Source organism: Anas acuta, chromosome 11 (genome assembly GCF_963932015.1).
Source record: "Anas acuta chromosome 11, bAnaAcu1.1, whole genome shotgun sequence".
Classification (NCBI taxonomy): Eukaryota; Metazoa; Chordata; class Aves; order Anseriformes; family Anatidae; genus Anas; species Anas acuta.
The window spans coordinates 4,679,904-4,703,358 of NC_088989.1; the positions used below are offsets into that span (position 1 = coordinate 4,679,904).

The following is a 23,455-nucleotide window of genomic DNA, read 5'->3' on the forward strand; positions in this document are numbered from 1 at the left end:
GGAGTTTTATGGTCCCATTGATCATGATGTGGACTTATCTCTTCAGAACAAAACTGCTAAACCAGATCCTAGATAAAGTCTTTGTTTCATATTGACATAACTGGGTTAGACCAAATTTGTTTGTTAGACTTTAAGGGAGCGTCCATGTTGAGTCATTTTGTCCAAAGAGACATAAAGCCTAATTATTAAACTGCTGTTGCTATCGAAGGAGCCTTTTGAGAGGGTCGTTTAAACTGCATCCAGGTTATTGGGAACGGGTCTGATTTTGTGTTGTAGCACACTGATAATCGATGATCCCAGCGTCGTGAAAAGCCTGCTGCATTTGTGGGGCTTGTGCTGTTTCATCGGAGAACGTGAAAAAGAAGTTTATGCTCCTGGTAACTTGGTGTTTTTATAGTGCAGACTTTTCCCTCAAGTTCTCCGATCTCCCAACATTGAACAGAAGGTGACATGATGTCTTTTTAGTCATTCAAATCTAATAACTTTTAATCTGAAGGTTAAGTAGTGAGATATAAACTAAGAGATGATAATATCAATTTTATGTTCACTGAAGGGCACAATATACCTCTTTCTAGTAGAGGGAAAATTGTGCGTAAAATGTCTTTTGCTTTTCAATGGAAAAGCTGTGGCTCTGAGAGCTTAGGAATGAAGCTGCGCTGGAAAAATTAAATAAGTTTTAACGTAGGCTGGCTACCTTGCCTGGATTTTAGAATCAATGATTTTTTTCCTTAATAATTCAATTTTTAGATCTCTTGTCAATGAACCATGCTGAGAACATTCATGCGGCGTTCTCTATCCTCACTAGTACTAATGCCTTTGTTATAACTACTTATTGACATCAACAAGCCTTGAATCTTCTCGAAGTGCTGAAGGGTAAGGGGAAACTACCACTTTGTTGCACTTGCTGAGATGCGTTTTTTTGCCTTGGTTTTGTTTTATTTTGCTTCTAAGGTCTTTTACAAATAACCGCATAAATCTTGAGTCCTCAGAGCACCTTGACATTGGCACCCAGGGCTCTGCAGTCGTGTGTGCGTGTACAAGCATGTACCTGCAGAAGCCGGGCCCTTAGACATGAATCCACCTGGGTTATGTGCACATCCAAACCTTCAGACTGGGGATGTCTATTTCTGTATTTATTTATTTTTTTTTCTACAATAGTTGCTTTTACTGGTAACTTAAAGTCATGTAGTAATTGCTTAGGTTTCTGCGGGCTCTTTGAAGAGCTGTAGCTTCTGAAATATGTTTGCTGGTTTGTTTTTTAACCTTGCATCTCATGCAAAAAATCAGCAATGGTATGTTTGTTCCCAGCTGTTTTCGTAGGTGTGCTCCCTACCCCTGTATTTGCTTATGCTTACTCATAAGCAAAAAAGTTACACATTCAGGAGTTCTGTTTAGGGAAGCTGCACAAAGGAATGCTTCAAAGCTTTTAACCAGCACATGTGCCTGCTGAGAAAGACGTTCAGTAGACACCAGCTACAAATTAAAAGTCTATTTCTAATAATTGATGTTATTTAAATTATTGGAGGCTGTTCCTCCTCCACTGATCTTCAGGCTTAGGGGTTATCTAACAAACAGTGCAACCAGCCCTGTGGTACGGCGAGCTTAAACAGCAGCGTGCCTCTTTAGGTGACAAGAAGACTTTAATTCGCACAAAACTTCCCTGCTGGGGCCTTGATGTCGCAAGATGCTGAAGCATGTGCCTAAATGTGGGCACATCGTTCGTCGTAGTGAGGTCACCGGGTACGTCGCATGCCTGTAAACCCAGGAATGTGCTCGAGCACCTTGCTGAATTAAGGTTTAATTAATTGCCAACTAACAAGAAGTTGCGTGCATTGCTGGCATTTTAAAAGTAATTCAGCTTTATTTGGGAACATGAGTTGTGTGCAGGGGATTGCTCGGCAGTGCCTTACGAGCAGAACTGCGCTGATTTTCACTAGTGGGGCTGTTGGTTTTGGTGGAGTTTTGTCTGACTCAAATAGATTTAAATGAGAGCTGAATGAAGCGCCACGGTTCCCTCTGTTCCGTTCTTTATCCTGTGGAGCTTCACTGGGTATCACAGCAAGTGAAAAGAATATCAGCAGTGCTGCTGTAATTTATAACAGCAATGCTGTAAATAAAGATTGGGATTCAAAGGCAAACGCAAAACTCGTGAATACTCTTCATGAGTTTATTTAACTGCATAGCACCCCATTAATTAAAAAAAATTAGCAGAAGGTAATTTTTGGATGCTGAGTGTAAACAGCGACATTCTCTAATGACAGTTTTGCAGGATGAGTGTTGCTTGTTTTGTTGCTTCGTTCTGCATTTGTTAGCCAGGCTCACTGCATTTTCAAAACAAAATGTATTTGCAACCTGTTTTAAATAGTGCAAATATCCCCTTTTTTCCCCTATAAAAGCCATGTATTGTATCTGTAGAGTGTCTGTAAAGTCAGTGTCATGTGTCAGACATTTCTGAAGCCTGGGGCCAGTGCCAGCTTTATTACAAGTTGGGGTTTTCAATTTATTTTTAATCATATTTCTTCTTTTTCTTTTAAGATTTTTTTTTTTCTGGGCTCCTGCAAGTAATGCTTGTAAAGAGAAGGCAGGGGAGAGTTTGGGTATTTAATCTATCTGGCAACGTGTTGCAAAACTCATCAGCACAATCCTCCCGTTCGCCCCCAGCCCTCGGCGGCGGTGCATGCTCTCAGGCACATGGAGGAGAGTGATGCAAGACGTGGGTATAATTTCTCGTGTTCTGTGTGCTGACACGATCTTGATTCTCATTTAGTGATCATAAAGGGTTGAGGGCTGGGATTGTTACAGGCAGGAACATCGCCGGACATACGGGTGCTCAGAAGACGCTTGCATGCTTGGAGATGGGTTAGTTTTGCTTGATAAAGAATTGTATTTCCCATTTTGGGTAGCCTCCTTTGATCAAGCTTCAAGGCTGAACTAATTCTTAGGGGCTTGTTTTGGGCCTTCCTACCCTATTAGAGGAAATAAGCATGCTTTTGAAAGGATTTTGTTCTTTTCTAGCAAGAGACATCATTATTGAGGGGCACGACACAAATGTTTCAAATTTGGAGATGCAGAGCAAGGTCACAGTTTGCCTCCAGAATCTGAAGTAATCAGGATTTTATTTCAGATAAAACCTCTGGGGCTGATACTTAAAAAACACAACTTTTAACTGGCATTACGCAATTTGCTATGGGTTGCTTAGCCAAATATTTGTGTATGGGGCTTTTTTTCTTTTTTCTTTTTTTTTTTTCAAAGACTTGCCAAAGTTCAGGTGGGATTTCAGGCTTTAACAAACTCTACCTGGAAATTAAATGCAGGAAAGGAAGGGCAAAAAAGTCTTGCCTGCTTGAATTAAAGTGATCACAAGCTAAAGGAATGTGGTAGTTGTTAATGCGGTCGGATGAAGTTTTCCTTTAAATTTCCTTTTTGTTATCACTGTTAGCAAAAAAAAAAAAAAAAAAAAAAGCCAGAAAAGAGCTAGCATAATGCAGTAGGACCACTGACTGTCTGACACTCCTGCTTTTTACTCCTAATTTTAATAATCAGGCAGGTGTGTGCTAAAAAAACGGGAGGCTCTGAAGGCAGAGGGTGGCTCATCCCTTGTACCTGGTGCCATCCTTACCCAGCAGCAGCCCCACGCCTCTGGGCTTTGGCTGCTCTCGCAGGTACGAAGCTATAGGGCACTTGTGTTTTTAAACCATCATCGTTTCAGAGTTTTGTTTCCACATAATTAAGTGATTCATTGGAGGAGAAAGGTCAGATAGACGCGGGGAAGGATAAATGGGGCTGGTTGGGGAGCAGTGGGACCTAGCAGCCTGCGGGAACAGCGAGAACTACAACAGGATGGAGATCTTGTGCATGGCAGAGCTTCTGTAGGTAGTCTCAGCAGTCCCCAGGAGGCTTTTTCTGGTGTCTACTTAAAGGGTGTGTTGGATACAAATCTGATCTTTCCTAGGAAAAGCTCTGTTTGGGGTAGAGCGGCTGCTGTGGTACAACAAAGTAATCGTATACATTGTGTACCTGCTCATTCTGTGCCAGTCCTCCTCTTAGAGCTCAGAGAAAGACAGGTGGGCATGGACAGCATCTGCTGGAGACTTTGTTGAAAAGCCTACAACATTTGTGACAATGAGGCTGTATAAGGCCCTGCTCTCTCTGTCGTTACAAGTCATACCCTTGCCAGCACTGCAGGTGCAGTGTTTTACTTGGTAGGTTTCGTCCTGCGGTGCACAAAACCTCCCACCGGCCGGCAGAGCTGGCCGTGGCACTGGGCTGGGGGTGAAATGCTTTCTGTGCAGTCCCGGGGAGCAGTCCTTGCAGCTCAGCCCCATAACCCTGCCTTCTCCTGCCCGCCTATCCAGAATTACTCTCTCTGGGTAGGTGTGCTGGTTTCTTCCCAGCCGTCATTCCAGACTTGTTACTTGGGTAGCAGAAGCTGAGGGAAAACGGGCTGCTTCCCCTAGCTCCAGTGCTATATTACAGGTCCTAAAGAAAAACCCTCCAAGCCAGTAAACAACAAAAAGCAGGCTTATCTTTTATGGTGTTCCTGAAACAAATGTAGGGTTATAACAGTAAAGCAGGTTTTATTAAATCTAGGCGTGAATCCATATCGAAGAACTAATCCACTGCCTCCTTTCGGTTTCTTGTCTTTTTAATTAGTGCTGGCAATGGGATTGTTAGCTTTTAGGGTACGGTAAATACGAGCCTGTTAATATTATTGAACGCAACACTCAGCAAGGTGCAGGCAGGGCTGGTAACTGTCGGTATTTTATGGAGAAGCTAAAAGCAGGCTGTTTGCTGTCTGACAAATCTTCCTTTATGGCACACGGAGGTGACACCCCAATGGTTCAATGTCCCCTGGCACACGGAGCATCCATCCTGGGTGGGTGGCACAGGACCCCCTGTGCACCAGCCCAGCCTCACCCGGCAGGCCTGAGCCCCCTTTGCCCAGCGTGGCAAGGTTTGGGAAGTTGAAATAGTTCTTTCTTTTCCTTGAGAACTGATTCACCAATTCCTGCAATTAAAGAGGAGGCTTTTTGAAGTGTTTTACACTTGGTTCCAGCCTTTTAACTTGGGCAAGGACTGGATTATAGGGGGTTAGCAGCGATTAGCTCTGTTTACAGTATTTTCTTTGCTCTGAAAGGTATGGTGTTTGCTTTGCAGAGGGGCTTTATTTTTCAGAGTTCCTGTTGACCACCTGCTTTTTTTTCTTAATTGATTACAAGGACAATTGCTCGGCATAATAAAGGAAAGATATGGTCTACCAAGGCTGTGTCATAAGGCCTGCATGTCAAAGATTCATCAAGTGCGAGCAGAAATACGGGCCTCTCCCTGGGGGCAGGGAAGTGTGTGCTGTGTTCCCCTCTGGGGATCCGTCCCAGGGCACCGAGAGCCCACGGCAGGAACTGTCCCAGCAGTGGCTGACAGCCTCACTGGGGCAGTGGTGACATCTCAAATCAGGGCAGGGCTTCCATCAGGACGCTTCTTCCCAATGCCTGACCAAATGCTTATCCTGCAGGTAAACCCTCTGACCTCCTGTGGAGCCTGTCACAGGCCTGTGAGCAGGTCATCTCCTTCCTCTTCACAGCAGCCTGTTTCATATCACAGCATCTGAATGCTGTTTGTGCCCTCCATCTCCTCAGAACCTCCGCAGTCCTAGCTCTGGCCATGTAACTTGTATTTTCCAGACCTGTAATCGTTCTGGTCACTGTCCTCTGGGCTCTGCAGGCGGTCTGTGTTCCTCTTGACTTGTGGTGCTCAGATGACACGATCCTCCAGCTGACATCTTGCTGCAACAAGTGGAGACAACAAATTTCCCGGTGCCTGACTTGCAGGCGATGCTCCTGTTTATGCCTCTGACTGTGGTGCATGCTATTTTTGCAGCAGCATGACCCCGTTGACTCATGTTCAACTTGTGATCCACTGTAATCCCTAGACTTCTTTTTTCCTGAAGAAGTGCTGTGTAATTAGTTGTTTTCCTTGCTGCATTTGCAAAGTTTGGGTATTCCAGCTGAATTGCAGCACCGTAGATTCATCTTTACTAAGTGCCATCCCATTTTTTACCGACAGTTATTCCCACCCAAACTTCAAGCAGTTGCAGGTAAGAAGTGTTTGCAGGGACTCAAAAAATCTAAAATTTGAGATCTCAGTTACCAGGTTCTCCCAGTGGCAGCTCAAACAGGATTTGGGTAAAAGGCGTGCAGCAGGAGGGATGTGCCCGGAGAGCCCTCGCAGTAACCCATCCCTCTTTCTTCTACATGTGTGTCTATCTCGTTTCATCGATTGGTTCTTCCAGAAGCACGATCTTAGCCCAAGGAAGTCTCTCTTCTGTTGTTTTCAGGCCAGAATCTGGTCTCAGCTGTCTATCTTTACCACACATCATGTCCCTCCATCTTCCCCGTCTTGTATCAGATTGTCCTTGGAGCAAAAGATGAGCAAATGAGTGTGTCTTCCCGTTTAATTGCATATGTCAATGATAAATCTTCTGAGAAGACTCGAGCCACATGTTTCTGGGTTAGGCTGCCTCTCCGTCTGCATCCTGCTCCCTGTCCTTCGGCAGCCGCTAAAATCTGAAGGACAGAGCAGGAGTAAAGGTGTGCGGGTGCTTAAAAACCCATTTCGTGTTCAGAGCACAGAGGCCAGGCAGAACCCCCCAACAACAACTGCCATAACCCTGCCTCTGTCGTTTGGAGGCCACTGCTCCTGCCTTTGCCAAGTCTCTGTCGTCCACAAGACAAGACATCTGCAGTGCATTTGTTTAGAGCAGGGAGATGACAGGCGCTGAAACAGATGTTGGAAAACAGAGCAGCGAAAGGCCTGCGCTGAGCGAGGAGCCCGTCGGGTCTGAGCTGTTTGATGCTGATGGCAGCGTGAGCTGACTGCTGCTGCAGAGCAGGGAGATCCCTCAGGTAGGAGATGTGCTTGGCCAACACGTGGGGCTCCTTTGTCACCGTGCCTTTTCAGGTGTGCCTGGGGAGAGCACAGGGAACAGGATCATCGCTCAGCCCCCCTTAGATGGGTAAATGCTCTTGCTTCTCCAAGCTGAATTGATTCCTAGTTAGGGCCTGAACCATTGGAAAGCATCAAGAGCATGGCTCGGCATCCGACAGCCAGGATCACTCATTAGTTTGAATGAAAAGCCCCCGTGCAGGTGTTATCAAAGCTGCGGAGAGCTTTGTCGTGATCAACATAAAACAATGTTCCACCTGGAACCTCTGCACCACGTTGCCATGTAAAAGCAGCTAATGTCCTGTGATCCTTGGTGTATGAAGCCGGTCGGGTTTATCACGAGCCAACAAATTGTGCTTTGACAGCAAAGAATCCCTCTCGTACCTGCTCTCGTGTTCCCTAAGACCAGCTTTGCACCTTCTCTGATCTTGTCTTTGGGAGCTGATCTCGTGCTGGGAAGATGCAGCTGGTGTTAAATGAGCTCATGGGGCTGGGGCTGTTTTCCTGTTGGTAACCTCGGGCAGGAGGCAGACTTGCTGAATGAGGGACCCCAACTTCAGTTCTTTCAGTCTCGTTGACAGGAGGTGGATGGAAAACCAGCCCCTACCTGAGGCAAAAATCCTCCTGCGTGGTGGGCAGGGGCTGCCCTCCAGGAGCAGTGTGGGATCGCGGTGTCTAAACAAAGCCACAGCAGCTTTTCAGGAAATCTCTGGCATGCTATCCTGTAACGCCACACGGCTTTTTTTAGTGACACAGCAGCTAGCCGTTGAAGGATTGATCATCTTTTTTGAGAGGAACGCCAGTTTGTTCCTCTCGAGCCCCTTGAAACCTTCCTATTGAGGATCAGCAGAAGGCCGACCACTGGCTCGTGGTGCTGGCGAGGTCCTTTAAGGCCAGAGACACTCAGGGCAAAGCAACCTCCAGGACGGTGCTGGAGGAAATACTCGAGTGTGTTGTGGATACACGACACAATCCTTTGTGTAGGCGTTTCTTTAGATTTATGCTCCAAGCATCTTGTTTGGTCCTTGCCATATTTCTGACAGCAATGCTCCCCGTGCAGCCGGTCGAGGTGGTGGTTGCATTGCAGTCGTGTCTCGTTGCTGTGCCTCCAGAAGCCCCTCAGGATCTGAAATGCCGAGGCCACAAGTGCTGCCTCCAGGGTTAAGAGGCATTGAGGCCCCACACTTGGTGCTTTTCCAGACCAGGAGGGGCTCAAGTGCCCTGGTGCTCCCCAGGTTTGCAGTGCTGGAGGGCTCAGCAGCACGCCCCTCACACCTGCATGGCACTGCTGGTCCTTGCCTTGCATCCAGAGGCCACGCTACCACCGCTACCTTCACTAAGGGGAGCAGGACAGCGTTCTCCAGGCTATCGGAGCTGCTGGCAGCTGTGCTATCTGCTAATGAAAGATTGTTCAGCACAATCACATTTTCATCTTATCCTGGTAGAAGGAAGGAAGGGATATGTGCCTCTTCTTCTAGTCTGTTTTTCTCCATCTGATTTTTCCTTTGTGATGTTACAGGGACGGGCAGTAGGCAGCAACCTTGAAAATCATTACCACCATGCCCCGATCTTCACAGGGACTTGAACCATTTACCTAAAGCGTTTTATGAAAGGGCTGGCTCCCATATGTTTGGGTGAAAATCACCGGACTGTGCTGAGCGTCCTTATATCATTCCTGTTTATCCAAGAGGATGAAAGGCGGAATGATGCAGGACACCTGGAGGGATGAAGGGAAGGAGAGCTCCTCTGCGCCTGCCCTGCAGATTCCTTACCTGCCCAGGTCTTGCTGAGCTGCAGATGGACTGCGAAGTTTGCTGCCCAGCCAGAAGAGCCACCAGGCTCCTCTTCTGCCCCCTGCAGCTGCTGCCACCTGCAGAAGCCAGGAGCTGTGTGGACAAATGTTTTCAGGAAGGCTCGGCTGATAGCATCGTTTCACAGCTGGCACACAGGGCACTGCGTGTCCCGTCCAGCCGCTTCCACTCCCTCCCCAGATGGGCTTCAGGTCTCTGAAACCACACAGATGCTGTGCAAGTTAACATCTGCCTGGATTTTGAGCTGAACATAGGAGTGGAGGGAAGTAGGGTGTGTAAGGTTGGATTTGCTCCTCAAAAATGGGTAAAGAGTGAGCAATTTATTAGGTGTAAAAGACCTGTTGTTATTTAGAAGTGCATTTAGTGTTATTAGAAGCTGGCTTTTGGTGCCTCTCAGGTCATCCTGCAGAGCTAGCTTTGGCCTCAGCCTTGTTTCACTTTCCTAGGCTTGGATTTCCCCTGTAGCTGTTTTTCCCCATGCTGTGCAGCGGCTCATCAGGGGAGTAGGTGGGACCCCAATTCTCTGCGCCCGTGCCCGGCGGTGGCCCAGGGAAGGCAGTGGGAAGATTTAGGGGTTTTACCACAGTAACTGAAAGCACTGAGTGTCTTGGCTCATGGGTTTCTTTAGATGAAGCAAAAGGAGAAACCTCCCAGAGTTGGTAACTCAGCACATTCAGGGAGAGGAGTTTTCTGCCCAGGTCCGAGCAGATGGAGTTGAAAGAGGTCAGCGCTGTGCCCCCTGTGAGCAGCGTTTGTTCGGGCCTTAAAATGAGAGATGCGGTGAGCTTGTTACACTGGGAAATATTAATACATAATTGATCAATAGTAGAAAAGGACCCTCCCTGTAAATAAACTTCAGTGTAATTAATAGCTCCGTCTTTTCAGTGGCGTGCACGCAAACGAAGCCAGGGATGCAATTAATGTGTCGGGAGCCTGAAGGACATCTGCAGATAAGGGTTAAACAGTCTATTGAAGCTGAACTTGTGAACCTGGTGCAACTGCTAGACTTGTTTGTTTCAATAAAACTTTTGTCTCTGCTGTGTACATATTTTACAGCATGTGTCTCTCATTCTGCAGGAAACACTTAAAGTCAGGTTTTTAATATAATGTTGGTAGCAAAGTATGAAGGACAGAGGAGGTAACAGAGAAGGCAAGTTGCTAATGCAAAAGCAGTGTACTGAAAGTCACTTTTATTTCTTATTTATAATCTACATGCACACTCTGGATAATAGATGACAACGCTCATTCAGTACTTTAACTTCAAAGCAGAGAGAAGGCATGGATGACAGAGCTGGGAGCTGGAACACAAAGGTACTAACAACAAGAGGAAAAATGCCTGTTTACTGGATTGCATTTGTTAGCACGCTGTCTTCAGATATTGTTCCCCCAGGAATAGTGAGAATATGTGCTGCACGAACAATGATTTAACATCTGAAAATGGTACTTAAAGAGTTTTCTGTCTGGTAGTAATGTGATGAAGGCTTCTGAATGGAACCTGGGGACTTCATTTCTTCTATTTATCTATATGTCTCTCTGGTTTTAGTCAGCGGTAATTGCATATTTAACCCCTTAAATAGGTTTAACCCTCTCAGCACCAACTTTTTTTTTTTTTTTTTTGATCTCATGTCTGCTTTTGTTACACTACAGCTGTGCTGCCTGCATTCCTTGCCAAAAAATCAGAAAGACAAAAGGGATTTTGGAGAAGTCGTGGCCAGGGAAGTGCATCGAGAATAATGCCAGGCTCCACCTCTGTTGCTCCCTTTTCCTCTTCTTCCTTTTTTAAGGAAAGCAGTAGATAATAGCAACCGAGGAAAGTGTTTTAATGGGATTCAGTACAGCTGGGAGCCTTATAGCGGAGAATGAGAGCAAGAAAGAGAGCCGTAATGAGGGGGGAAGTAGCAGATAGGGCAGTAAATCAACAGTATAAATTTGCTGCTTACTTCAGCACTCTACTTCTTTGCATCTTTCTCAATTAGCACTTGTTCTGGGGGGCTTGCTTAATAGCTTATGTGAAACAAATATTAACATAAATTGTTTAATTATATCAAAATCTCGAATTCCTCCAAGACGAAAAATTGTTTTTAGCTATGAGTACATCTGCAATAAAACACTATCTAGTTAAAGTAAACGAGCTCTAAGGAAAGCCATAAGATTGTAGCCGAGCTACTTTTACAGTTTATTTTCATGGTATTTAAATTATGATACCAGTGGGTATTTTTAATTAGTGCCTCTTTAAAGTGTGCACTTGTCTACATAAGCCATTTTGGCAAATTTGACTCATTCATACAGTGGTTGCTGTAAAAGAGGCCAGCACAGCCTGCAGGAATTGGAATTAAAAGTTTCTGCAAGCTGTTGTCGACATGACCACATCTCATTAACTTAAAAAATGGAGATTATTTGCCTGAAAGCTTGATTTGACTAACAGTAATCAAATATTAGACTCAGTGGAGAAGGAGGAGGGAAAAAACAGCTTCGCTGTTGTGATCTATATCCTTAAGTGTTGTTTGGTTCACTTTAAATAGCGATGTCATATTTCTGCTGTGACAAACATAACAGGGGAAAAAATAATAAGACATATGGCTTTGTGAATAATCCAGGGTTAGTTCTATTTTACATTCTGACACAACTATTTACCAAGTTTACCGAAGATAAATATAATTTCTCTGATGATTCCAACATTAAGAAGTCAGAATTAATTATCCTGAGTAGTTTGGACTGAATTATCGAAGTTTAAATACTGGAAATTGCTTATATCTCATGATGATCTTTATCAGCTGTTAAATAGGCATGAACCTTAAATTTGTACCCTGGAATCATTTAATTGTTTGAACAAAATCCATGAGGAGGTAGGCTGCAAAATTTTGCATAAAATCAACCGAAATAGAGAAGCGCCTTTCTTATCTTGTGAATCCTTTGAGTGGCTTGTTACATGAAATAGCCGAGGACAAAAAAGCAACAATTAAGGTACGGGAGGAGGAAAATCCAAATAGCTGGTGCTCGGGAGGGTTGTAGAGTCAGAATTGGGCATTATGTGCCGGTGTGTTTTCCTGCTAAGCAAAGGACAATGTCATACCTAGATGGAAGCTGTGGCACACGTTATTAAAAAAAGGGGGCAGTTAAACAAAAGAAGATAAAGTCTTGTGCCTTTTTATGTCTTTGAACTGAGAACATGTGCTGCATTTTACTAAAGGAACATGAGCCTTGAATGTAAGTAACTGGTTTTTGCATTAGGTACTCCCTGGAGGTAGCAGAAAAATATCATGTCCCTGCATGAAATGCGAATGTGAAATCTACCAGAAAGAAATATTTATGACCATTTTATGCTTGATTAGACTTGGATGACATCTGTTAGAAGACAGGGACTGGACAAAGAGAGAGACGCTCGGGGGCAAATGTTAACAGAGTTGTTTAGATGATGCTGGGGCAGGAGCGTCCATTTACTGCCAGGCAAAACATAGGAATTGTGTTAGCGAGAGTGCAGCTGACAAGAATTCGCTGTGATGGAGACACTGTAAACTGACTGGCTGCAATAGTAAAATGCAGCTGTTGATATTCACCGCACTGCCACGATTTATGGGCAGGTATCTGGGCTAAACACAGATACTGTAACTTCCAGGGAGCAGATGCATTAACAAAGTTATATAAATGTGAGTCAGCTATAAAAAATCGACATCTTCACTTTTTCAAGTTGTTATTCCACCAGGCTGCACATAGACTTGGAAGGACTTTCCAAGAAAAAAAAGAAAAAAAAGCCGGATTTTCTTTTTATTTTCTTGAAGCCTCTGCAGAACAGACTGCTCCGAAGCAATCAACCTGGTTGTTTACTTTCCCCTCCCAGCTTTATCGCTGGGGCTTTTCCCCATGCCAGCTCGGATCCTGCTCTTTTCCCAGTGAAAATCCTGGGTCCTGTGCTGCTGCTGCCCCAACCGGGGGCACCGAGCTCGCCGCCAAAGGCAGCGCGGGTGCCAGCACCGAGCCCTCGCTGCTGATGTAAATCTTTAACTAAAAAGTTGGACAATTAATCAATTGTTAGCCTTTATGTGTTTTTAATGTTCGGCTGTTGTTTACCATCTCTGCAGCAAAGGGTTTTATGGCTGGAGGTACAAACACTCGCGTCGCTCTGGGTCTTTTCCCAGCTTTCTTTTCCTGTAAATTTTCTCTGTCTGGAATGCTTATGGGAAATGTTATTTTGTTTTTGTTTGCAACAGCTCTGTTGTTTTGATTTTGTCTGAGTGGTATGGAAAACAGTACGTCACTTGGAGTGGGTGTTTTGTCTATTGGCCATTTGGCTATTGCACATATATTTCTCATACTTACTACATGATGACAAGGGAACCCAAATGGCATAATTTTCCAGTTGATTTTTGCTTTCCAGTTTAATAATAGTGAAAGGAAAACAAAGTTAATAGATATAGCAGTTTTGATCCTGCTCACACGCTGATAGATGCCTTTGGATTTTTTTTTTTCCCTGTGGTTAGGGATCTATTTAGACAAAGGTCAGATTAATGCATATATCAGTTTCTATAATAAACTGCACGAGGATTATGTTACCCATTTTGCATACAGTTGTGGAAAACTGTAATTTAAGTACCCAAGCCCATAAAAGGGTAATAAACAACTTCAGTATCATCAATATGATTAGTTTAGGGTACTTTTTACTGATTGTGAGGCAGTGCATAACAGAAGTGGTAGCAGCAGATGCCTTTTAATTGAAAAATGATCTGAAATAAATTTTGCACTTGAAAAGAGAACACAGCCTTCCCCATAGAACTGTTTAGCCAGAGAGATTTGAGTGTAAGATACACCGATTCTTGCCTAGTATTTACCATGTTGGGGAGAGAATACTGAAAGGCTACAGAATGCAGCTTTAAGACCAGATAATTTTTATGTATAGTACAGAAATATAAAATGGAAAGTATGATTAATTTTTCAATTTCTCTCTGCAGATATCTAATAATTGTGCCCATGGACTGCCAAAGGCTCCCATTAAAGATTTAAAATGCAAAGAAAGGTAGAATCAAAAAGATGGTATTTTGGATTAAATAATGTAAAATAACTGTAGGGCAATAGCAAAGTGAAAAGCTATTGGCAAAATAAAAGCATGGTGTCAACTATCCTTGAGACAGACTTGAACATTTGCACGTTCGCGTTCATATTTTTGTAGCTAGGATTTTAACCAAAACACCCACCAAAGAAAGAAAGAAACAAAAAAACCCTTAAAGGTTGCTTAAGCCAGCTGTCATTTTAAAATACACTTTCAGGCATTCAGGTTTTGCTATGCTTGTCCACAGCAGAGTGATGAAAAATGCAGTATGTGATCGTGTGCCATAAAAATGAACATCGATACAGTGGCGAGGGCTCAAATCTGTTGTCCATCATTTAAGAATATGGTATCAAAGTCCATGGCATAATGTTGCTTTCATTCAGTACCAACAGATACAGGGTGGCCAGAAAGCATTTTGCAACAGCTCCTTGGGAATGTGCTGTTTTTCTCAGCCTCAGAAAAAGGGATGCTGCAGCCCTAGTATATAGAGGCTGTCAGAAAGGTCCAGCTGGACTTTTCCTCCTTTTTCTGTACTGTCTTTATCACTTTGCTCAGTTCCACATAATAACATCTTCATCTGAGATTGCTGTGGCACAGGGGAACTGCATTTGTTGATCAAATTTGGCTGGATAACACTGTGATCTCGTATCCTGAAGTGCGGAGATGTGCCTGGAATACGCAAGCATAAAGCTGGCCCCTTGATTGATTGATTCTGCCTGTCACAGAACAAGATAACTGGATCAGTAAATACCCTGTGCACTTCAACTTCATCTACACAATCAAAAGTGAGGGCATCATGGGGCTGCAAAGCACCGAGGCATGATGGGAATATCTACATTGCAGAGCGATAGCCAGGAACTTGCAAAAAGAGAGGAAGGGAAGGGAAAAAAATTTTTTTCCTGTGTGTTTGTACACGGAGAGCAGTGAAAAGCGCATTAATTTCTGTGTGTTTGCAGTGTGTCTGTCTCTCCATGGATTTATTTCAGCTTCACGTTGGTGTAACGCCGCTGCTGTTGCTGGTGGTGCTAAGCCAGCAGAAGGCAGGAGTAAAACAGATGAATCAGACTCCGGATATTTCAGGGAAAGCGTGTTATTTGGGGTCTCTTGTACGAAGGTGGCGTTTTATCGGGGAAAGTCTAATTAAGTTACGCAACGAGCCGAGGCCGTGTGCTGCTTTGGCAGCTCCTGGCGCGGTTCTGCCCCATGTCCCAAATTCCAGCCGCCACCCAGCCCGCTTCGTTCGGGAATTCACATTGCATTTGAAATGACAATTAGGAGCAGAGGCACCAAAAATAAAAGGATAAAGATGACAGGTGGCAACATTTAAATTAAAAGGCCACGTTTTTATGCAGAATATGAGCAAAGCAGGCAGGTTTCTCAGAGACCGGTTGTGTTTTTCAAGGAGGGGCTAGAAAATATGTGCCAGAACACAATTTTGAGCTATTCTGAAGCTCGTTGCTGCCCTTCAGAAGCAGGTGTGCGTGCCAAGGGCTGCTGATCAGAGCAGTGGTCCAGCTCTAGCCTGCCATGCCATATCTCTGCCAGCTGCTTCTGATCCCATCCCATTGATGCGATGGGATATAGGAGCAGTGAGTTAGATGGGATACAGGAGCAGCCAGTTAGGTAGAGTATTTAATCTGGCACTTCTCTTTAGTGTTTCATTTGCCTAAGACACAGATTAGCACAACTTTCTGTAGAGCAGTGAGAGGACTCCTGTAGGCACCTTGGAGGGCCCGGGGAGCTGGTGAGATGGGGGGGAGCCTTTTGTGGTGACTGGAGACCTCAGGGGAGCACGCTCTGGGCTGTCTCATGCTATTGCCTAAACCAGAAATGCTTAAGCAGAAATACTGCTTGTTTACTTGGAAAGTTTATGGATTGTCCTGCATCCAGGACAGTATCTGGGTATGTACGGGCATCACTCTGAAGTACAGCATTGAAAGGACAAAATGGTTGACTGGGGGCTCTCTGAATGACCATCGTGTATCTCAGTGGGCTTCCTGCCATCCCATATATTGAGGAAGGTCACAAGTTATATGCTAGGGTACCTTGCATCTGCTTCCTTCCCTTATCTGCATTGTGACAAAAGTTGGCTGCTCGCTGCTAAATATCTCATAGGCTTCACAGTCCTCTGAGCGCACCTCACAGCCGGCTTGGGGCACCCTGGCTTTGTGTCCCTGGCTGTTTGGGATAAATGGTTCAAGGGAGAGGTGACAAATGGCCAGAGCCAGCACACGGCAGGCTTCATTTCAAGAGAAGGTTTGGGATGGTCTCCTAAGGACTTCAGGGCCCGGCATCCCTTGTCCCAGCGCATCCCAGCTGCGAGCAATTTCTTCCCAGGAGCGACCCGAGCACGGGTGACTTGCAGGAGTCCCCTATCCGTGCGGCTGCGCATCTGCAGCGCTTCGGGACGGGTGTCGGTGCTGTTTGGCCACCGCCTCGGAGCCACATGTGGTGCTCGCAATAGCACATGGTGTGCGAGGGAGCTGCTGGAGAGGCGGCCGGCGCGCTCACGGGCGCTGCCTGCGTTGGCTGACGTTCAGCAGCGCCGCGGGTGCTCGCCAGATGAAGCGAGGTGCCGGAGAGCCCGCGCTGCTGGAGGGACGGTGCGCGGGAGCTGGAAGGGAACTCGGCTTTTTAGCAGCAGAAAGAAATAGGACGGACGAGAGCCAAGCTGCATTCTGCTCCTTCAGCAACTGCAGTTGGAGGGAAGGGATGAGAAGCGTCCTGCGCTGGGCTGTCCCCTGGGGAAACTGGAAAAGAGATGAATGGTCAAGGAGACACCGACCTGGTGGTGGCCTGGGAATGGTACGGGGACAGTGCTTTGTGTTGTGGTGTACCAGAGCAGGAGACTCAGTGTCACGGGTCATGTCGTGATAGAGGATGGTGTGATATCTCATCGTTGATGCCTTTTGGCTCTGCCCAGGGATGGTCTCGCAAATAGCGGAGGGGATCGGACCTCTCTGTGGCGTTCCCTGATCCATGGCGTTGGGGTGCAGGCTCGCTGCAGCTTCTGAATTCGTTGGTGTGGAAATTGGCTTGAGCAAATAGAGATTGTAGATTGCTGGCTCTAGGCTGTTGCCTTGTTTCTCAAACACAGAGCAAAACCGAAGGGGAACTTTAGACAAAGTCCAGCCCTTTAATACCCTACTATTTAAGTATCCACTAGAAATACAGAAATGGGTGGTAGCTACAGAGCAGTGGGATGTCAGTCAGTTGGAGGTTTTTTTCTATAGAAAATATAAAAAGGAGGTTGTGGCAAGTGTTTATTTTAAAACGTTGACCACTGCTATTAGATATTTATGACACTAGAAATGCAACGCAAGGCTCAAAGCAACCTGTAGCGCACCACAATGGCCAAAAATTTGCTCAAATTAGACCATAACCACAACTTAAAGACAGTTTTAAATGCTGGAAACCATCTCTCATCGTTGCTTGGTGATCAAAAGCTTTGCAGAAGTGGTAGGTGTGGAACAAGCACAAAGAGGTAGCGCCGTGGATGCAGAAGTCAAGTAACAAGCGCAGGGATTGCAAGTGGCCGGCATCCCCTTAACTAAAGCAGGTCTCCCGGGGATCAAGGGCTTCCTTTCCGTTTTACACACCTTTATCCATGCTCTTTCCTTCCTCTGGTCCTTCAGCTGGGTGGGGTGAGCAGAGAGGTTTTCAGCAGGGCTTGCAGGTGGGTTTTGTGCAGCACCTACACCCGAAAACTCCCGCGTTTGCCACGGTGACTGAAGGTGGGGCGAGTTCATGGCTCTGAGGGTAATTCTGCACCCCTCCACCACCGCTGTGTTTTCTTTGGCTGGAGCTCCTGACAAGGCTGACATATTTATGCACAGAGCTAGTATTTAGCTTGGAATTTTACACATATGAATGATGAACTAAACAGAACTCATTTATTTTTTTCCTTCCCTCTGTACTTTCTTTTTTTTTTTTTTTTTCCCTGCAATGTGAGGTTACACGCTGCAGACAAGCCCCAACGTATCCACCCCACGCTTGACCACCAGAATTAATAACTAGCCACATTCCTTGATGATTCTATAGGGATTGGAAGCTAGGCAGCCGAGTTTGCTATGCAAGAGAGTTAATAAAAATTTTCATTGCTGGAGGAAAGCTTATATACAGTAGTCTGTTTGTCCTGTATTTCAACCACCTGAGTCAGAGCCAAAAAAGCAATTGTCTACTACATATTTCAAACAGATGCTGAGGGGTAAAAGGAGTGACTAGAATTCACAGCAATAAAATGCTGGCTCTTTAAGTTCCCTTGAAGGAAGTGAACCCATAAAATTTTTGCTGCTGACTTGTTTGTCCAGTTCTTTGAAGTATTTAACATTAATTTAGTCTGCAAATCATTGCCACCTCAATTTTTCATTGAAGTATTGAAGCCTGTTAAACACATAACCTTGGAGTGCACAAAACCTGATTCCTTTAGCAGATACGTTCATTTAGCAGTTATCCATTTGAAAACTTATTACTGAAGTGGGCGGCACGCTGTGCTGTGGGTATTTGCAGAGGCAAACTTTCGGCAGGAGTTTGTTTTTTACAAGTATTCATCTCACTTGCAGCAGGTAAGTGTGCGTTAAGAGGTGGTCGTCCACCCGCTTCCTCCCCGTCTCTTTTTTCTGTTAATTAACACCTGGGTCAGAAGGGCAAGGTGTGGGGCAGGACGGAGGGGTTGGACCGAGTAATGGCCATGCAGGAACCCGCAGGTGATGCTGGAGCCCGGCACAAGGAGCCGTGGTGAGCTGCTGGGCACCTCCTGGGCTTCTTCCATCTAAATTCAGGTTGTTCCCCTTTCTGAGGCTTGCACCGTGGCCGATATGGGGCCGAGGTTTCCTTTCCCCACTGCTGTAGGTTCAGGAAGAGCCGTGCCCGGCCCCGGCCCTGCTGCCGCGGGGACGCAGCGGTGGCACCAGCTGAGGACATCAGCTGTCGGGGCGAGTTTAAAACACACCATCAGGCTTCGGTTGGAAAAAAATATCAACACAGAGGGTGTCAATTGAAAACCAGCAGGGTGGCAAAGCTACTGTACTGTAGTGGGAATGCAGCAGCCTCAAGGCCCTTTAAATGATTGGTGACACACTAGAGATATTGTTAAATTACCTTTTTTATTGGTTCTTGAGTCTTATGTCTTAAAAGACTATTCTTTGGAAGAAGTCAAGAGAATCCTTCTATTTAGTTTAGATACAAACCTGAGATGCAAAACGTGGATGTGGATCTGAGCCTGGACTTCTCCGAAGCCTGGGGAGTATTTAGGGCGGGCATTTTGGGCTGGGACTGGTCTGTCCGTGCACGTGGTGCTTTGGAGGATGTGTCGGGCAGCGTTAGTCGGCTGTAGCTGGTGGGGTGTTGGTGTTTCGGATGCTTTCCTCCCTTCGTCCTTCGTGGAGCGTGTGTGTGTGTGCAGGAAAAACAGAGAAACGTGCTAGGTGAGACGTCCTAGCGAAAAAGAATTGAAAGAGCTTAAGAAGTGGGACCTAGAGGTGAAGGACTGAGCCGTTTCTGTGGAGGTATCTTATATCTGCATAAAGATTAAAAGGAGCGCTTCTTTTTTCTTTTCTGTTTGTTGGTTTTCGGCACCAAAAATTGACTACAAGGATTTACCCATTTGTAAATCCACTGATTATAATGAGGAGAGGACCAGCAAGTGTTGGAGCTTAGTTATGCTCCGTAAGCAAGCAGAGAATTTTTTTTTCCTATGTCAAATTCTTCCTTTAAACACTCAGGACTCCTCCTATGTTTGTTGTTCATGACCACTGCTTCTGGTGTTGCATACCCCACGTCCTGGGGTTGGCTCTCCGGTACCAGCAGCAGCTCAAGGTGGTTTTTGTAGCGCTCGGGAGAAGGGGAAAATTTTTGAAAACATCTCAATTGGCTGCTAAATTTCCCCATTTTTCTGTTGTATGCTAACTCCTAAGCAGCAGGCCAGGACGTACGGAGCGTTGAAAAATGCTGTGAATCGGTAATTATGAATTACAGCAGGAGATCAGTTCAGCTTAGTGTTCCCAAAGCCCCGGAGATCAAAAGGTGCCAGTGAGGAAGATAAAGCACCGCGTGGCTGTGGCTGTGCCCGCCTGGCTCAAACTTGCCTTCGCTATCTAGTTTGAGGAAAAAAGTGTCACTGCTGAATTTTGCAGGGGCGAAAAAAAGGAACGTGGGTAACAGTTCTAAAATTGATGGTGATGCGAAACAATTGCTGAGGTATCTTTAGGTTTTTATATTTTTGTCTGCATTATCTCGTAGTTTATCTGTTAGAGCAGTATTTAAATGAAGAAAACCAGCACGAAGATAAACGGAGGCTTGTTTGTTCTTGATTTTCCACCAACTGCTGAGAGATATGACCGTATTTTTTATTTTTTTTTTTAAAGCTGCAAAAGTTTGTATTTCCCTTTTTGGTACCCTTTTATTTTCGGTTGTCATTTCCAGGAAATGGCACTGTCAGGCGATGCACGTGTCGTGCTTCACCCCGCTGCGGGGACGCGCTGTGGCCGTGCCGGGAGCTGGGGCAGAGCCCGGCTCCCCCCCCTGGCACCGGGACCCCCAGCGCCTCTGGGCGCCCCTGGGGGTGCTGTGCCTGGCAAGGCGCTGGGGCTGCCTCCCAGCTGGGCAGGCCCCGGGCATTTAGGGGAATGAGCAGATCAGGGGTGTGATTTTGAAGTGATGGATGTGCAGAGGACACACGCATGCACTCAGCACGTCGGTGTCAGCTCGGTGCTTGCAGGGTCCCTTCCCTCCCTGAGAGGAGCGAGGTTCATCCGTCCTGCCCGAGTTGTAAGATGGCAAAAGCCTCCTTTGTTTTTGCCCTGCTCTCAGCCGAGGAGCAGGGCAGTCTTTGCCCCAGGGCAGCCCCCTGGCCAGGGTGGATCCCATGGAACGAAGATTTTTGACCGCTTTCCAAATCCATCCCCTGATTCCCCGGGTTACTGGGAAAAGGGAGGCAGGGGCAGATCCCCTACAGCTCTTCCCCTGGTGCCTCAATTCGGTGTGTTCGCGAGGCAGAGCTTTGAGTCAGCTCTCCTTCATTTCTCTCTTCTGGTTGCTCCCAAGGGGGGGAGTCTCTTGGTAATAGGAGCTCCATCAGTTCAGAAAAGAATACAGTTCTGTTCCCTTCTCGAATGACATATGACTATCAGGCATCTCATGAGCTCTCTGAGTGGGCACATGAATTGAACCTTTTAGGAGTCTGGGTGATTAATGGCCTGATGGGTAGGAAGCAGGCGCTCGTTACAGGTCTCGGGGATGTGCCGGGTGGAATTAAATAGCTGCCATGTTAGCGATGCCCTTTTACCCTCAGCTCTCCTGCGAACGTCACCGGCACGGCGAGAAAAAGGAAGCAAAGTTCACCGCAGGGTGGGTTAGGGGATTTTTTGTTACTTTTGTTTTTGTTGCTCGTGCCTGGGATTGGTTTTCTTGGTGGTTTTTTTGTTTGTTTGTTTCAGCACAAACAGAGGAGCCTTTTTATTTAGCCGTGTAAGTCAGCCTTTCTCGCCTTCCGTGGAGCTGATGCTGAAGGACCGTGGGCACGTTGGCACGGCCACTGGCCTCACGTCTCCACCTGGAGAACCTCTGGATAGGGCTGAGTTCAAGTGCCAGCATCAAGTGGTGACTTCCCCATGTGGGCAGTAGTCCCCAAGGAACTGGATGAAGTCCATCAAACCCGCTAGCGGAGAGCTGGGTGATGCTCAGCTTGTGCCAGCCGTGGGGCAGGGACCAGGAGGCAAAAGGCTTTCTGCAGCGCTGACACTGCCGTGCCGAGCATCACGCCCTGCAGTGATCCGGCTCCCTGTGAGGATATCCCTGTGAGGATATCCTTGTGAGTACACCTGCACCGACAGGGCTGCTGTGAGGGGAAGCTTTTCTGTCCCGCTTTGTGCTCCTTCTCCCACAGGTGTGCACGTCCTTGGGGTGGCACTGCCAGCAGGAGCAGCTCGGGGAGGGTTTGGGGCTGCGTGCCCTCAGCAGGCTCCATCAGGCACCCAGCACCCTCAGCACCTCCCTGCACGCACCGACTGCGTGGAAGCCAAGCTGTGTTTCCCTAGCAGTTCATGTAGGAATCCATTTAAAACAGCCCCCTAACTCCTTTTGGGCTTCATGGGGCATGTGTTCCCCTTTACCTTCTGGCCTAGCAAGCATTTCCACTCAAAAAGCTTCCACTTCCATAATCCTGACAGTGCAATTTGTGCATGGGATTTTTTATCCAGGTACTGGCTGGTGGGTTGCATGACCAGCGCTTTCAGCTGGCAGCACCAGCTAATTCCTGGTCAGCAGTCGATGCAAGGTTTGCTTCTAAGAAAAAAAAAGTAAAGCAAGTTTTTTTTTGTTTGTTTTGTTTTGTGATTTTTGAATTGCGATGTTCTGTACTAGACATAGACTCTTCTTAAACATCAGCATGTGTTCTGCTTCTTTGATGTTTCTCACAAAGAGGATTCTGCCTTCCACTTTAACAAATAATCCCGTGTTCCTCGTGCGTTGCTTTATACTGCTAATGCTTGCTCAAATAAATACAAACACGCATATATATTTAAAACGCGACATTCCCCTTCAACACGCCGCTGAAACATAACAGAACTAATCCTTTCTAGTGATCTCCCGTGCCGGAATTTTCATGTTTTGAAATTAAAATGGATTCCCCTTATCTTCCCGGAGCCCCTTTGATCCATCGCCTGTGGGTGGCTGGTGGCAGGAACGGCAGAGGCTGGGGACTCCTCAGCTTCCCGTGGTGTCAGCAGCTCCGGAGCACGAGCAGCGTGCCCGTGCGGGGCGGCTGGGCTCTGTGGGCACCAGGAGAGCGACCCGCTGTGCCCGCAGCCCGTGTCTGCCCAGTTTGCCCAGTGCTGTTGTTCCCAGTCGCTTACTGGGCTCAGGACACGGCACTTGCAGCGCTGAACCCAACAGCTCCAACCTTCCTGCCAGGTCTCTGCGTGCAGGGGCTGTCAGAACTGTTCTCGGTGATGAGTCAGTTCCTTTTTGGTGCCTTTTTTTTTCCCTAATGACGAGGCTGCAGCTAGTGTACCCATTAGAGTGTGCGGAGGGATTGCATAGAAATGAGGATCCACATGTGTATGGATCAGATGCTGGAGAGCAGCGTTCGTGTTATAAATATAGCTCTGCTGTGTTCCTACTTACATTTCAATTTTATAATCCGTTCCAGAAGATTTGGACAAAAATACTGTAGTGTAAGAGAGCATTAGTTTCTGGGTTCTTCGAATAATAATTCTCAGTGAGGAAACTAGTAAATAAACCTTTAAAGATGGGCAAGATGACATCTTCCCTACTTCTGGCAATGGGACTTGGGGTGTAGATTTATGGAAGGTAAAATAAAGGACAAGGAGAAGCAGGAGCAGAACTGTGTTTTATTTTTTTAGTTTATTGCTAAAATGTATGAATCGGCCTTTTTTTGTTTGTTTTATCGGCGCGATTATATATGATCTATCTTTACATGTATACTTTTTAGACCTGGTGGGCCCACCGTGATTAAATGTTTGCTTTGAATACGTGTCCAGCGTGCTAACTTTTCACAGCAGAAAGTTGTTAAATGCATTTTTATACAAGGGAGGGAGGAAAAAAAAAAAAAAAAAAGGAGATTGTTAAATGTATGGAAACCCTTATTGGCTGAATTATATAACTGAATTCATTCAACATGCTCGGTGTATCTTGTTCT

General features: G+C 46.1%; 1 protein-coding gene across 14 annotated transcripts in view; it reads left to right on the plus strand.

Annotated features, from left to right (window-relative positions):
- Positions 1-23,455, plus strand: part of FOXP1 (forkhead box P1) — a 364,305-nt gene that overhangs the window by 210,827 nt on the left and 130,023 nt on the right. Inside the window, exon 1 of one of the 14 annotated variants that reach the window (XM_068694647.1) lies at positions 10,017-10,064. The exons of the other annotated variants lie outside the window; for them this stretch is intronic. Coding sequence (XP_068550748.1) covers positions 10,032-10,064 — 33 coding nt within the window. The 5' untranslated portion in view covers positions 10,017-10,031. Of the gene's footprint in view, positions 1-10,016; positions 10,065-23,455 lie in introns of those variants that run through there. 14 annotated transcript variants of the gene reach the window in all.